A 16,036-nucleotide genomic window follows, 5' to 3' on the forward strand; every position below is an offset into this window, starting at 1 on the left:
ATTATGAGGAAAATAGATTCCAGATCAGAAATCTGAATTCAAAAAAATTGTATTTTATCAGATTTTTGCATTTCCCGCTCTATGGATAATAAATCTGCATCCAAGTATTAAAATGATCCAAAATCAATTACACAAGCGTAACTTTAAGAGAAAAGTAGTACTAAAGAGAAGCCTCTCTCTTGAAACCAATCACCCAACGCTATCATTGAACCACTTGCTTATGGCCGCAAACTTTGTAATTTGAACTCAATAAATTTATCAGCAAGGAAGACAACATCATAAATTGTGGTTCTTGTATGAACCATTATCTCAGCAGTTTTCTGACTACACAAACAATCTGCTTTGCAGGGAAGTCAACTGGCACTCTAAAAACCTACAAAGGCTACAAATATCTGGATCATATACAGGCAATGTTGCTCACTATGAAGAGGAAATGCAATGCCAGGGAAGGGGCTTGCTAGCAAGGGAGACACTTGCAAAGAGTCCAGAAGTCACAGCACGGAGCCAAAAGAACCTGACCTCCCCCAGCCAGGCTGTTCCTAAAAGAGCTAAAGCGATTGTTTGATGCAAAAACTAGAGGATGCCAAGCTGTTTGTGAGATCATTGCCAGAACCTTGTATCGAAATTTGATACCCACATTTTTAAAAGGATATAGAAAAATTAGAGGGGGTTCAAAGGAAGGTTTATGAAAAATTTAAGGCCTAGAGAATCTACTATACAGTCAGACACAAGAATTTCAATTAATTTAGTTTATCAAAGAGAAAGTTAAAGATAGGTCTAGAATGCCAAGTCTGGGCTCAGATTCAGTCTTGACCCCAAACCCCTCTCTCGCATACACACAAATCTGTCAGACTCAGGCCAGTAAGCCTGTAGAACTTGGTCCCTGAGACCAGACAGGTGGGTGGGAGAAGCTGAATTCAAACTAGAGTCCCAGAAACTGCCTCTCTTTGCAATATGGACCCAGATCAGGCCAGTCAATGCTATTCCATATGCCCACTGTTCCTTGGCTCTTCTGTCACAAGTCAATAAGCTCCCAGGAAATGGAAACAACCCCTTTGGTTCAAGTACCGCTGCTCAGCATTTCATTTTTACTGTGACCACTGAACTGCAAACAATGAACCAATCCTGTGTTAGCTACGGCCAGCAATACACAGTTGTTCTTTGACAAGCACGCTGCTACCCAGGCATGGGATCACAGTCAAATTTTAGTAAACCTCTGGGGTGAGGCAAGCAAGGAGTTCAATACCAGCAAAAGCACCAGAAACAACCACATGTAGCAAGAAACAGTGGATGAGTTAGAAGCACTGGGGATTAGACAGACTGATTACCAGTGCAAGGAGCAGATTTTGTGGCTCAAGAACAACTAGCCACCTTCCCATCTGAGAACTTTCCATCATCCTTCTTCCTTTACAAGGATTCAGACCAGTACTTGTACCATGCACTGAGTCTATAGCAATTTACTTAGCCAGAACAGGCTAGGGAAGTGAATCTGGTGCTCACATAGGTCATCCAAGGAGGCTTTGCAGCTGGAGAAGCTTGCAGCCTACTTGGAGGAACTTTAGATGACACCCCCCTTGGAGGAGCAGCCTGCTGTTGAACTGGCCACGAAAACAAAAGGAGGCAGAAGTGGTCCTTGTAAGTTTTGGTTCCATGTCTGCTACTGATGTATGATTCCTGGTGTGTGTGATCCAATAAAATTTTCATTGCAATCCATTCTCTAAAAACTGGCAATTACTTCAGGGAAATTATCCCATCCATGGGAAAATCATACACCTAATTAATTCACAAACATCTGTCACCACACCTGATCTACCAAGACCAAGCTGGTTAGCAGTGGACCTGATGTAGTCAGGAATGGCCATAGTCTAGATAGTAACAGCAACCCACCAGTGAACTGGCATGGTCACCCTCATATATAAGTCCTGACACTAGAGGATTGGCAGCAGCTGATCACAGAACTCCAGAAACACTGCTTTCCTCATAAGAAAGTTCTGGAGCTGTTGTTGGCCACCCCCGGTCTGCATGACAATATGGTCCCTCATAATCCGTTGCTCCCGACCTTGCTCCAGAAATACCATCTACTTACAGGCATCAGTGCTATGCAAAGAATCGCAAGCTGCAGGAGCCAGGTTGAGTCTGCCAAGTGTATAGCATCCTGCTTCTCCTATAGGTGCCTTCAGTACATCAAAAAATGCCACCAAAACATTTGCCAGAATTTCATGGATGCTCTTCCTCTTTCTTGATACAAGAGTGAAAGTGCAAGTGGAGCAAGTTTTTCAAATGGCAACTCCTCCATATTCTTGGCTTCAGTTGCGGAGAGTGCAGAGCCATAAGTGTACCAGGAACAAAGGGCGAAAGCAGCTAGAATCAAGGAAGGCACTAAGAAGCCCAGGATAGGCTGGTTTGGCTCAAGTCTCCTCAGTGCAGTGTGGACTCATGAGCAAAAGCATGAGACATGAGTGCAGAATTTCTAAACCTAGAGTCAATATTCTGTATGGCTGCTCAAGGACAGACTCTAGAAAATCCTCCTAAGGCATACATTGGGATGTAGATAACATCTTAAGAGGTAACTTGTTCATGGTCTGAAAGTACCTACACGGAGAGAAGATATGATACTTCAGGGCTGTGGTTTCCAAAGTACTACGAGACTCCCTTATGGATAGTTTAAAAGTTGCTAGCTCCCCACAACTAAATACATTCACCCATGGTTGTTGTCTCTTTTTTATTAATTATTATTAAAACCACCAATCTAGGGCACTGGATTAAAAGTTCAGTCATGAGAATTTGGACTGTTTTGTGACTTCTTCCCACTACATACAGTTTGTTTAATTATACATTCTGATGTAATCCAGGTTTTCAAAACTATAATTAGAAAATACAGATTTTTTGACATGTTTGGACAAACCCTAAGATTTTAGTAAGATGAATGAGCCTGCTAAAAGCTTTTCAACTCTTGAGCCTGCTTTGACAGAACTCACATAACACAGAAGCTGAACTATTTTGGCTCCATGTGTGGATTCATCAAGCTACAGTGCAAAATACTGACTCCTCTTGTTGGATGTTTTCTGCAAGGTCGTGAGCTGACAATCATTATTAATTGACATAGGAATGGTTTTCAGTCCCATGATTGCTTATTCCCCATCATACTTGTAGACATCTATTTCTGCTGGAAGTCTTGCCAATGTGTGCTTATTTGCATTTTGCAATTCAAACTGCTACTGCATGATATGCTTCCACAGTTTCTTGAGGTATAATTGCTTCCTTAGGCACAAATTACTTATTTTTACTGCTTTAATTCTTCTTTTGTCTGAAGGACTTAAAAAAAAAACAAAAACACCACAGCTCTTGTTCAGAGTCCAGGCATTTGGGTTCTAAGTGTCTCTGTAGTTACCCTGGCCTCACACTTTCACTTACCAGCACTTGAAAACAAATACACATTGTGGCTGTGGACTTTCTGCAGCAATTGTGAAAAAGGAAAATCCAAACAGTCAAATATTTTACTACATATAGGCTTAGCACTCAGCAAAACTGTTCCACCATCAAAATAAGATGGAACTGTCCCTTAACTTGCTCCCCTATCTGCTAGTGACGGTGCTGCTGCTGGCACTAAGAGCCTCTCTTTGCCCTTTAGGGACTTTCAGCTAAGCAGTGTCCAGTGAATGCTTCCCTTCACATTGCCAAGAAGTCTATGGGCCAAAAGTCCCCTGTTGGAGAAAAAGGCAGAGAGTAGCCCCAGCAGCAGCATAAGATGCAAGCCTAAAATAAATTGCAGGTGATTTTCAAGGTTAGTTTAGACAGTTTCTTAACTGGATAAACCATAAAATGGGCATAGTCAATAAAATTTTCTCAAATACTAGTGCTCCCTTAGGAAACATTTGTGGTTCCCCAAGATGAATTTGGCTCAGAAAGATTAAGCACTTTATGCAAATTTACACAGAAAGGAAGAGGCAGAGCCAGGAGCATCATCCAGTAGTCCTGCCTCCCAGGTCTCAACACCACTCTCTGATTTGCTCACCTTGATTATCTTTTTCTGATTTGTCCTCCTTGCTTACTGTTTTTGGTTCTCTGTGCCTTAAATATTGAGTCTGTTCTGGTCTGGCTATGGTCTGAAGAAGTGGGTCTGTCCCATGAAAGCTCACCTAATAAACCATTTTGCTAGTCTTTAAAGTGCTACCTGACTGCTTTTTGTTTTGATAGGGAAGAGAATGAATACCTACAGACAACAATGCTGGCTATTACACAAGAAGTACTACAATCTTGGTTGGAGAGGAGATGCTCATTACCACTGACAGAAAAAGATAAGACAGCATGAACAAACAGAATCAGACCTTGGAATTCCTTTTAAAGAAAGGAAATTTCAACTGTACTGTCATGTTCATGTACCAATCCACCAGCTACCAATGCTGCCAGGGAGTTGGAGATCCTGAACGGTTTTCATAACTGGAGGGAGAACAGAGGGATGTGACAATCAGAGAATCACAGTGTGGATCTTTTCTTAAGAGAGAGGCTAAGTTTGAGATCTCCTGCACTCATCACCATTTATAGTCTGATAAAGGATAGATAAAAGACACTACTGACCCAGAGATTATGGACAAGATTTTCAAAGATGGTTGTCATCAGGATCTGCAAACACACCATCCCTTTGAAACCAGGCCATCTTTATTGAGAAGCTTAAGGTAAGGTACATGTGTTTGAAATTTTTGCCCTTTGTCTCTCAATACAGAGCACACGGAAATATTGGATCTCAATGAAATTCATTGTTTTTCAATTGTTTTTTATTACCTGGGTCAGAAAAGGACAGTGAAACAGTGGCGTTTGCATTTCTAAGAGTGATTACATTTTTTTTTTGGTATTATAAATCACACTTTCACTTCCAGACAAGAATTTAATTAAAACTTATCAGAGAGAGCACTTTACATTCTTTTATTATAGCACAACACCAATTCATTTACAGAAGGAGAAAGGTGGAGCAGATTGGCAAATAGTCTGTGTAACATTACCATTACACTGACCTCAAAGAAATTCTAATACAGTACAGACAGAGGGCTAATTAAAGTCTCCATTGATTTCTCCAGATTAATTTCAGTCAGTCATTTCACTGTGACTTATCAGGATCTCATTAAAAAAGGCTGTGGGACATTCTCTCATTTATCCAGCTGAAATTGATATTTCTAGATGTTTGTCCAATGTTCTAAACTCAGAGTAGTTTTTGCTGTCTGCCCCATGAACAGAGTTTCCAATGCAGCATGTTGCAGCAAATAGGGTTCTCCTCCCATCAGACTAGGAAGTTTATTTTCCTTTTGTTGTTAAGGCAAAAGTGAATTTTATAATCTTCTCTTCATTTTCGTTTTAGAGATGTTCATTTCACTGAAATCACTTCAGGCAAGGGCATGAGGTCATTGACTCTTTATGTTTGTTTTTTGACCCCTGTTAGCTCAGTGCTTAGGGGCAAAATTAACTACACTTCTCTGCATAATGGGTGAAACTGATCCTTTCAAGGTTTATTGGTTAGACTTGGCAAGAGTCTTTCACAAGTAATTCTCAATATAAACCTACAATGAGATACCAAAGCAGACATGTTTTTATGTCTTACAAATATATCTAGCTTTACTAGAAATCAGAAAAGGGCATTTTTCTTATACGCTCAAATCGTCTGTAAACAAAATTTTGCACAACATTCACAGAAAATGAAAGACAAAAAGTAGACCTATTACTGTAAACTCTTTCATATCTGGCAGCCCGGGGCCTGGGAGGTTGCTGGATAATCAAATATTCTGGATAATACAGAGGTATATCTAGCATTGCATAACACTAAAGAAAAATAAAGTTAGATATTCAGAAAACAAATGTATGCAGAGTACTTTATTTACCAACAGCAGTAGTAATGTACACTGTAAACTTATACTTTATTTGCAGTATTTGTTTGTATTTCCTTTCACTATACTGTACTTATGGAAAACATAACTAAAATTTACTTATGGCTAAAATGCTGGTTATTTGAGAGTTCCAGATGATAGAATGATAGATATGAAAGAGTTTACTGTATGATGTTTTAAATATAAGAACATACTCAAGGCAACTCTAATCCTACATTATTTCTACATTGTCCCTCAAATACATTTTTACGTGTATAATAAACCACGATACCTGTACTTATAGTGCTACATTCTTAGCACCACTTTGTGCTCACCTTCCACCAAAAAATAGCTGGCACAACACCACCGCCTGCTACTATAAATGGTCCAAAACAATTCAGATGACCAACTCAATTTCTATCTTTGTTTTGAGTCACCGAACAATATATAATTTTGTAAAAACATATAGCTTGCAGATTTAGTACCAGACACTATTATGGGGGCATAGGGGAGGAGGAGGAAGGGTAAAAAGAATAGATGTCTGCTTTAATTTGGGGAACAATCTACTTGCCTTACTACAAATGTTAATATATCCCTAAGGAAAACTAGTTTTCTTTAGAGCTTATCTATCCAAAGAGATTTCCCCCCTAAATTCTCACACTTCATTCATTGGAATGCTAGACTTAATAGCAACATTAACATTGCAGGACTGACCAGCCTGTTTTCTTTGTAAACCTAGATTTGTTTGGAGTAGACATAAGTAGGCTTCGTTGCAAATTACAACTTGCACATTAAAAGAAAGCCAAGTTCCTAAGGCATGCTTTCGTTTGGAACAGTAATTTAAACCAAATGTTACTATCGTTTAATGCAGAAATTAAAATACAATATTACAAACTACAGCAGATTAGGTTAATGCCATATTTTATCACTGAACATTTTTAAAGAACATTTTGTACAGCAACAGATCATTTGCATTTGTTGCTTTTCCTTGTATCACAAAAAATAATTTACTAAGAAGTTACAGTTATTATGCTCTGTGTCTGATATGACAATAGTAAGTGTTTTAATAATCACAAAAATGAGAATTATCTTCTGGCAGACATTATACAAAATACAAGTAGGATCAACAAAATGTAAAGATTGCAAACTGATATGTCTTTGTTACTGCTCCTAAATTGTTGCTTTAATGCAGTTAAGACCACATTCCACTCTCGCTTACAAGTGGATCATAAAAACAAACTCCATTGAAACAAATGGAATTCTCCATTAGTGTAGTTGTGAGCAAAATTTTAGCTTACTTACACACCTTTTTCCCTTTCTAGTCTTTATGCTATTTCACATTTACCAACCACTTTTAACATGCAGATCTCAAAGTATTATGTAAAAAGTCAACCTTTATCATCCCCACTTTCCTGATAGGAAACTGAGAGACCAAGTGACTTTTCCAAGGCCACGCACCAAGTGAATGGCAGAACAAGACAAAACCCAAAGTCTCTCAATTCCCAGTCTAAGGTCCTATATGCAAAAGGACCACCTTGGTACAAGTTCTGAAGTGCCAAATGAGTTTTACAAGCTTCTATTTTAGGCCTTCTTTTTAGAAAGAGGCATGGTGAGCAAGATGGACATGAGACTAGGTACATTTTGTAGACTGAAGCATGGATATGACAGACAATAAACCAAGAAAAGACACCAAGTTCTCAAACTGTTTTGTGGGCAGCTGAAACAAGCTTTCGGTAACTGGAATAACATTGTTCAATATATTCATGCTTGAGTAGCTTCTGATTACTAACATAACTTTTGGACAGGACACTACTGCAGTTGTGAAACTGTAGTGGAAAGTTGGAACTGCAAGTATTTTTGAGTGAACTGAGATCTGATGAAAAAAGACAAGACTGCAAAGTCTTACAGACATGAAATGTAACTTTCCACAGAGCCTAGAACACATTTTGAGAGTTACTTTAATATAAATAATAATCAGTTCAGTGTGTGATTCTGCCCAGGAGAGTACCTTTCAACATACTCACCAATATGTATGTTTGTAAAGAGACAGATGGAAATGTTAGCTGTGGTTCACATGTTTAAAGCCTATGAGGAGGGAAAATTAGATGGCTGTTGTATGGAATATTACACACTTTAGAATATTATGAATATCAATATTATAGAATGGCAATGAGTTATGCCAGACATGCCACGGACAAAAAAATATTGTAATCAGCCATATATAAGAATCTCATATTGCCTTCGTATGTTGGGTTATGGATATGTATGTGTGTCTACATTACAAAACTTGTGTTATGCTTCTGGATGACACCCACAGTTTGGTGATGCACTGCCTAACCTGTGTCATGGCACACCAAAGAGTCTTAGGTATTCAAATGACCCATTGAGAGAAGGCAAGGGCTATGCCTTATGACTCAGAAAGGCCTGTAGGGGCATTTCTATGGACAGAACTCCATAGGCTTCTTGGCCATGTGTGGGACACCTTGTGTTTTGGACAAAGGAAGTAAAAGCCAGATGGCAAAAAGAATACAAAAGCAACTGCATATTCTGTATCTTGTTTTCATCCCTGCTTCTTACCTCTGGAGTGACCGTTCTACAAACAAAGCTCTGAACAAAGGACATAATGACCCATCCAAGCTGTGGACGTGTTCCATAGGGGCTTTCAATCCAATAAACTCACCAGTACCTCTAGGAATCTGATGGATTTGATGTCTTTGCGTGTGACTGTTTGACCATTTAAAATCTCTCTTCCTCTTCTTTCTTTTTTCTTCATAATAAACCTTTTTATTCGTGTTTAGATGTCTAAAATACTACACAGTAAAAAGTAAGAGTGGGTAACAAGTAGCCCACAGGCTGGATACAGCTTGCCTGGGTTAGATCTTGGCAGGCCACCAGATGCTTTGTTTACCCAAGCATCTGGCAATCCACCAGACACTAACCGTGGCATACTGTGTACCTACCCCTCACTAAAGGACTGGCTGGCAGCATGATATTTTGAGTAAGAACCAAACCTGTATTCACCTGGAAACATGGCTGGCCCTTTAAGATCAGAAGAACATTTTGTACATGTGGGCAGAGTTTTACAATAACGTCTCACTATACTGGATATAGGTGAAGAGTGGGAGCCAGAGAACTGGAATGTAATGAAAAGGCTGTGTATTGCGTCTCGATAATTAGCGTGGAGGAAATCAGAAGAAGAGTTTGTGACTGATTGGGAAAATTAACGTTAATGTTACCCTCCAGTCTTGGAGTATCTGCTCTCTCTTTTGCAGCCTGCCCTGACCTTGGCATTTCCAGTAAAGGCTACCTCAGTCAGCACTGGTCACAACTGCATTTGGTGTGCCAATCTTTCAGACTCCAAAAGAGATTGTGTTATTTTTATTATTATAGCTGCAACAGTGACCAGCCGTGGATCAGGGCCTCATTCTGCTGGACAGTGCACAGGTCTCCAATAAGAATACAGTCTAAGACTCAAGGATCTTACAATCTAGATTGGCAACATTGAGATTATTTACAAAATTACATTTGACTTTCATACGTCATTATTGTTTATATCCATTTTGCAGATGCTTGTTACATTTCATTATAAACATTTAGCCCATGTTCCCCACCAAAAAGGACAACGCACTTAGGCATCACTGTGCCAGGATACCAGCCATTTCACAGTTACAGCTTATACCCAGATAACACTACCGTGCATATCACACTGATCCTTGTATTAGGGAGGGAACAACACTAAAAACTAGAATTAAAAGCTGAGTATTTGTTCATGTTCCTGCCTAATGTGTTTATAATTGCTATGTTTGTTAATTTCAATTTGTCATCACTGAGTCTAAAAATGAGTTAAATATAAATTTGTGTTAAAGTTTTCAAAGACGAGATTCAATTTAAAATTTAGGGGCGAGCTTGTGTTATGTGTTATACGGGTTGTCTCTTATTACCCCATCTTTATGCCTTTTTCTCTGTTCAGTTAGTTATGAATTGGAGGATGAAACTAAAACAATACCATCTGTAACTTTCTTCTGTAGCTCAAACAAAAACCTGTGAGACGGATGCATTAGCTCTGCAAAGTGCCAGGATGGTAAAAAGCAGCTGTTCAGACATTAGCCAAGAAAAAATGAGGAACAAAAGGAAGAAGGAAATCTAAACCAAAAAGGTGGATTACACTACAAATAAATTAAAAGCTCCCTCCATGGTCATTTTTCATGACAAAAACTATATATAAAAAAATAAAACATGAATCTTTTGCCATTGTGAAAGCATAGTTCCTAATGACAGTGGCATCAAGACTAAAGTTTACATGAAACAGGTGGATAGAGTAATAATTACATTAATTTCCTTTTAAAGGTGACTAACAGTTCTTAATACAAACACTTTTTTCAGTTGTAGGGGAAGACAAGCATGTCCCAGCGAAGTCTCCTTTTAGTATCATGCAAAGTTTTTTATTGTTTTATATTTAAAGAATAGAAGTAGAAACTCTGAAAAAATTATGCATAGTATTAAAATTATCAGACCTTCATGGGTCAGTTACATAGAGGCACTATATCATCTGTAACATGAAAGCTGACCTGGAATAATCTACATTCTCAAGAACCAAACAACAGCCTGATCAACAACCTTGTTTAAAAAATACATGAAAGCAGCTATCACGATAGATCATAACATCATACTTCGTTTGTTTATTTTAAATTACGTCATTTAGACTTGCCATTTTAATATCCTAATATTTGTTTCTGAATCTATTTCAGATTTTTTTTTTTAAGATCCTTCCATTTAAATTACTTGCCTAGGGCCCCCAGCTTCTCAAGAGAAGCCACTTAAATAATTTCACTGATGAGATGACTGGAAATTTAGCTGTCCATGCAGACCTTAAAGCAGCATGCATAGAAGGCTCTATGGAAACTCAAACTATTACTATTAATGAGCAGTGAGAACATAAAGCAACTCCTGTAATGAAAGGGCAGCACAACTGAGGTGTTATCATTTAATTTTCAGACACACAACATTTTTCTTTTTTACCACTGCAACAAATTTATTTAAACCAGTGGTTCTCATCCTTGCCAGGTAAGTGTAGCCTTTCAGGAGTCTGATGGAAGCATGCAAGACCAAAGTTTCACCTCATTTTACAGGTTACTTGCTTCCAAAATCAGGCCTTAAAATACAAAGCGTTGCAACAAACTATTACTGACAAATGGCTAACCTTCTCATGTTTACCATAAAATTACAACAAAAAATTAGAATATAATATTATAATTAAATCTGGGTGTCATTGTATGAAATTCTTTCATACCAACTTTGATAACGCTTTTAATGTAAACCTGTTGTAAAAACTAGGCAAACAGCTAGCAGAATTGAGATACCCCACTGAAGACTTCTGAGTACCCCAAGGGGTGCAGACACCCTCATTGAGAACCACTGGTCTAGTCCATTTCAGAATAAATCCAGAGCAGTAAGGACTGTCTCTGGGATATGCATTCATGATCTGCTTCCATAGGTGCAAAATCCATGCCTACCAAACCACAAGAGCAATAAAATCAACTCTTGTAAAGAGAAGAACCCCTACATATCCACTGTACATGCTGTTCTTACTCGATAGCCTTTTTTGTGGAAAATTAAGGCTTATCACATGAAATTCTGTCCTACAGAAGTTTCAAGACATAAAATCATCTCAGGAATTTATTTGATGAATTATAACAATTGTTATGTTACTATTGTGCAGTTCTAACACCTGAGAGATGCTGTGATCTCCTGAAGAAGGCGCAAGACTAACAGTCTGGAGATGTGATTTTTATTCTTGGTTCTGTCACAGACTTGATGTGAGGTATTAGAGAAATTGCTTCACTATGAACTTTTGTTTCCTTGAGTACAAAAGAGGGACAAAGCACTGTGATCTATGTTGGAAAAGTGTCTTATAAATGCTACACACTACAATTAGAATAGAGTATTGCTTCTCACAAATTTGTGAGAAAGATAACCTAACATAAATGATACATAACTATGACAAACATTTAAGAAGCGGTTTCCTTTCCTGGACTGGAGAACTCAAAAAGTTGAGTTTCACCAACTTTTGAAGTAACATTTTATTTTAGGGAACTATGATGACGTCATTCAAAAAGTTTGGCAGATAAATCATATTGTATTCATGTTACTACCTCACTGCTTTTAATATGAGTGACAAGAACCACTGCTAAACTTAAAAACAAGGACATCAAAAAACATAACGTGGATAAGATTTGAACAGACAGGCATCTCTAACTACAGGCTGAACCTTTTGTCTGGTACTCTCCAGTCTGGCAACAAACATGGTCCGGCATGATTTTAGTTAGCCAGATGTCCACTTATCAAGGGTATGTCCAAGTTTTCCATGGTCCCGTAAACTCTATTTACAGCCACCAGTCCTGACTTCCAGTGTTCTGTGCTGTTATTTAGTTCTCATTTACCCCTAGCAAAGAAGTGTTGGCAATGCTGCTAGACAACATTGACCTCCTGTGGTTCGGCAAATTCTCTTGTTCAGCACAGGTCAGGTGCTGAGGGTGCCAGATTAAACCGTAAGAATGGCCTTACTGGGTTAGACCAAAGGTCCATCTAGCCCAAGATCCTGTCTTCTGATAGTGGCCAACTGCAGATGTCCCAGAGGGAATGAACACAACGAGCAATCATCAAGAGATCCCTCTCCTGTCATCCATCTCCAGCCTCTGACAAACAGAAGGTAGGGATACCATTCCTACCCCATCCTGGCTAATAGCCATTGATGGGCCTAACCTCCATGAATTTATCTAGGTGGTTTGTTTTTTTTTTGTTTTTTTTTAAAAAAGACCCTTATAAAGTCCTGGTCTTCACAACATTCTCTGGCAAAGAGTTCCACAGGCCTACCATGCACTGTGTGAAGAAAAATTTCCCTTTGTTAGTTTTAAACCTGCTACCTATTAATTTCATTTGGTGACCCCCTAATTCTTATGTTATGGGAACAAGTAACTTTTTCTTATTCACTTTTTCCAAACCTGTCATAATTTTATAGATCTCTATCATATCCTCCAGATAGGAATAAGGGGACTTAGAAGTAGCCGGGGTCCTTTAGAAAATGAGCCTCATCTGGATAAGCCACGTCAATTTCGAAGTGCCGCGGCCACCCGCATGCTAATGAGGCACTGAATATGTAAACTTGTAAATTTGCATGGCCATTTCGAAGTTTTTGGCTAGTGTAGACACGGCCTATGAGAGCAAAACTGAAATCGGCTATGCAGAAAATATTGATTACAAAAAGATATTCTCATTATATTTTGCCTTTCTTGGGTGATAGATTTTGGCTTAACTTAAACTTGCTGTCCATAGGCTACAAACAAGTGCTCAGTTGACTACTAGCAGCTTGTAGACCACAGTTTGAGAATGTCTGCTCCAATGATATCTCAAATTGTGGTGTGCAAGCTGATAATAATCCATAGAGCACTTTACAGTATTGTGGACTATAGACAGACAGTTTGTCCCATGAGGCTGGCCCTTCCTTATTTCTAGCAGTAAAATTTAACTAAAATGAAATTTTAAAAGTGACATAGGTATAGTATGTGGTTGCAGTGATCTATGAGATAAAATGGGAAGAAGGGTGCACAAAAGACCAACATCTGTTTAAAATGTAGATGACACTATGAACAAGTTTGAGAACCCTGAAACAGAAAAAGTGCATGGAATTAAAAAGTTGCCATTGATACCTGTAAGTTTAATTTTGGACAAACGTGCCAAAATTCCTGGTAAATCATCCAGTTTCAGCTTCATTTCTTTCCATTGTTTTTCTTCTCTGGATTCTGCTCTTTCTGCTGTTGCCAAGTCTTCTACAACTGCAGCTGATTTCATTGCTTTGAACTCATTTCTGTTCGAGGTCTCCGACAAAGGTGGGTGAAGAGGTGAAACTGGTCTGAGCTCATGTATAACTGTTTCTTCTTGAACCAAATCTTTTTTCTTAAGCAAAGGAGGTGCAACTGGATCTGGCTTCATTTTCGCTTGCTGACTGAGATCTTTGTTGTACTGTGTTACATACTGAATAGAAAAGAATACATTCATTTGGAGAGACTATTTTTAAGAGGAGCATATATATTTAACGAATATTTAACAAAAAGCATATATAATGCTAGCTTGCATTCAGACCTAATAATTTTTTTTTTGAAATTTCAACTGGAAATATTATTTTTTATTTATTATTATTTTCTTGTTATTGTTAAACTCCACTGGGTTTTGTTGTTTATTCTAAACATGTTTGCTCCACCTCTAATGTGTGTGTGTGGATACTTGTTGTATGAACATGCATATATATTATTTGATGTGCATGTACTCTCTAATCATTAGAAGAGCTAGGTGCCTTACAATTTTTGTTAGATACATACAGTCAACTGGTTCAATATCCAGAAAAAGCTCTCTAAAAGATAATCCCTTAACGTACCATAAATTGAAACCATCTCTCTCAACTCAGCTTTCCACCATCAATACCAAATTTCAGTTTAGTTTACCTTATCTGGTAATTTTAGAGAAGATTTAAAGGAAAAATATAGAAAGAGAAAGAGGGGGGCTAGCGCCATACTACTGCGGAAGATCAAGCCATATCTTCCAATAAAATTTCTGTCGATGGGAGAAATGCTCCTGTCAACCCTCCTCTGTATAGACAGACATGGACGTCAACGGCCAGCAAGTTGATTTTAGCTATGCAGTTGGCATAGCTAAATTTGCATATTGGCAGTCAACTTATGTCTAGTGTAGACATAGCCTATGGGGGTATTATTGCACATGATGCTTCACTTTTCCCACTGACTAAGGCTGAGCTGCAATCAGGTTTTATATTGTCCTTCTCCCCACATTTACGGTTCTACAACAAGGCATCAGGCAAACAAAAAAAAAAGCCCTTAGCTTTTCCAATCACTAATCTTATCTAAAACCTTCCATTTAATTTGTTAGAAACCAACCAGACAAACAAGATGTAGCTTTTAACAATCTATGATGCAATTTTTATAAAACTGAATAATAGAGGTTGCTGGACAGATTTGCTGGGGTGAAGCACTTTTCCATTCTAAACAACTAATCTGAATCAGCCCTAGTTAATAGCAACCAAAAGTCTAAGTTAAGTGACCCACATGTGGACTATGATCTCACTCTGGTTTCTACTGGATAGGTGACAAAATATACCACCATCAATTAAATTCTCTCTGATAGCAATCAAAGCAGACACCACAGGATAGACATAAGACTGAACTACAATTCTAGCATTAGAGATGGCCCTTTCCAGACAGGGTAGAAGCACATCAAAAGGAACAGCAAGGAGAATCTTGCACTACATCAATTTATTATGCATCTTTTCTGTGAAGAGGCATTTCCTTAAACTGTCAGTATGGTTATAGCCTTGTTATATATACAGCTAATGCATTGCCTATTTACATACTACAAAAGAATTTGACCTTTTATTTTAACTTATTCAAGACTTCTCTAAAGAATTTAAAATTAAATTAAAAAGTTCTTTGCCTTTTCAGATTCGCTCTATTCCAATCATAAAAATTTAAGAAACAAGCTTGGACTTTACACCTTGGCCCCAAAAATCTCTGGCAGAATTAGATCAATATGTTTAAGTTTCAGGATGCATCTGTTAAACACACTACTCCACCAAATGAGTGTCATTTACTACTTGTAATTGGCAAACATTTTAATTTCCTACATAGCATAAGGTAAAATAGAAAAATTCTCAGCATGGAATAAGAGATGCTCATGACTTACCATTCGTTTGAAGAAGTTAAGGTGCTGAAATGTAATCCATCTTTTATTGGCTACTCCACAACAATGCATAAACTTGCATTGCGTTTGTCCTACTACTCGTTTCTGAAAGTGCCACACAAATAATCCTATAAAGAAAAGAAAGAGTGTTTGGATCTCAATTATTTCTTTACGGCAAGGATTAGAAGCAAACTCAATGGCAATGCTTACTGTCCTAAGCACCACACAGCACTATCTAAGGCTATGTCTAGATTGCAGTGATCTGTCGTAGAAGTTTGTGTTAGTGTTGTTGGAGAAGTTTTTGTCAGAAGATATCTTCCAACAAAACTTGCCAAGGAGACTGAACTACGTAACTGGTACAGATGGTGAGGAAACCTATATCATGTTTGCAGATTAGATGGAGGAGCTAAGTAATTTATTTTCCAGCTCCCCGC

At 38.1% G+C, this 16,036-nt stretch overlaps 1 protein-coding gene across 1 annotated transcript in view; it reads right to left on the minus strand.

The window, feature by feature from the left end:
- Positions 1–16,036, minus strand: part of COX10 (cytochrome c oxidase assembly factor heme A:farnesyltransferase COX10) — a 140,110-nt gene that overhangs the window by 121,360 nt on the left and 2,714 nt on the right. Inside the window, exons 2-3 of the mRNA XM_075014408.1 lie at positions 15,606–15,730; positions 13,562–13,886 (exon numbers count right to left, since the gene is read on the minus strand). Of these exons, the coding sequence (XP_074870509.1) occupies positions 13,562–13,886; positions 15,606–15,730 (450 nt within the window). The remainder of the gene's footprint in view (positions 1–13,561; positions 13,887–15,605; positions 15,731–16,036) is intronic.

The sequence above is a fragment of the Carettochelys insculpta genome, chromosome 20 (genome assembly GCF_033958435.1).
Source record: "Carettochelys insculpta isolate YL-2023 chromosome 20, ASM3395843v1, whole genome shotgun sequence".
NCBI lineage: Eukaryota > Metazoa > Chordata > Testudines > Carettochelyidae > Carettochelys > Carettochelys insculpta.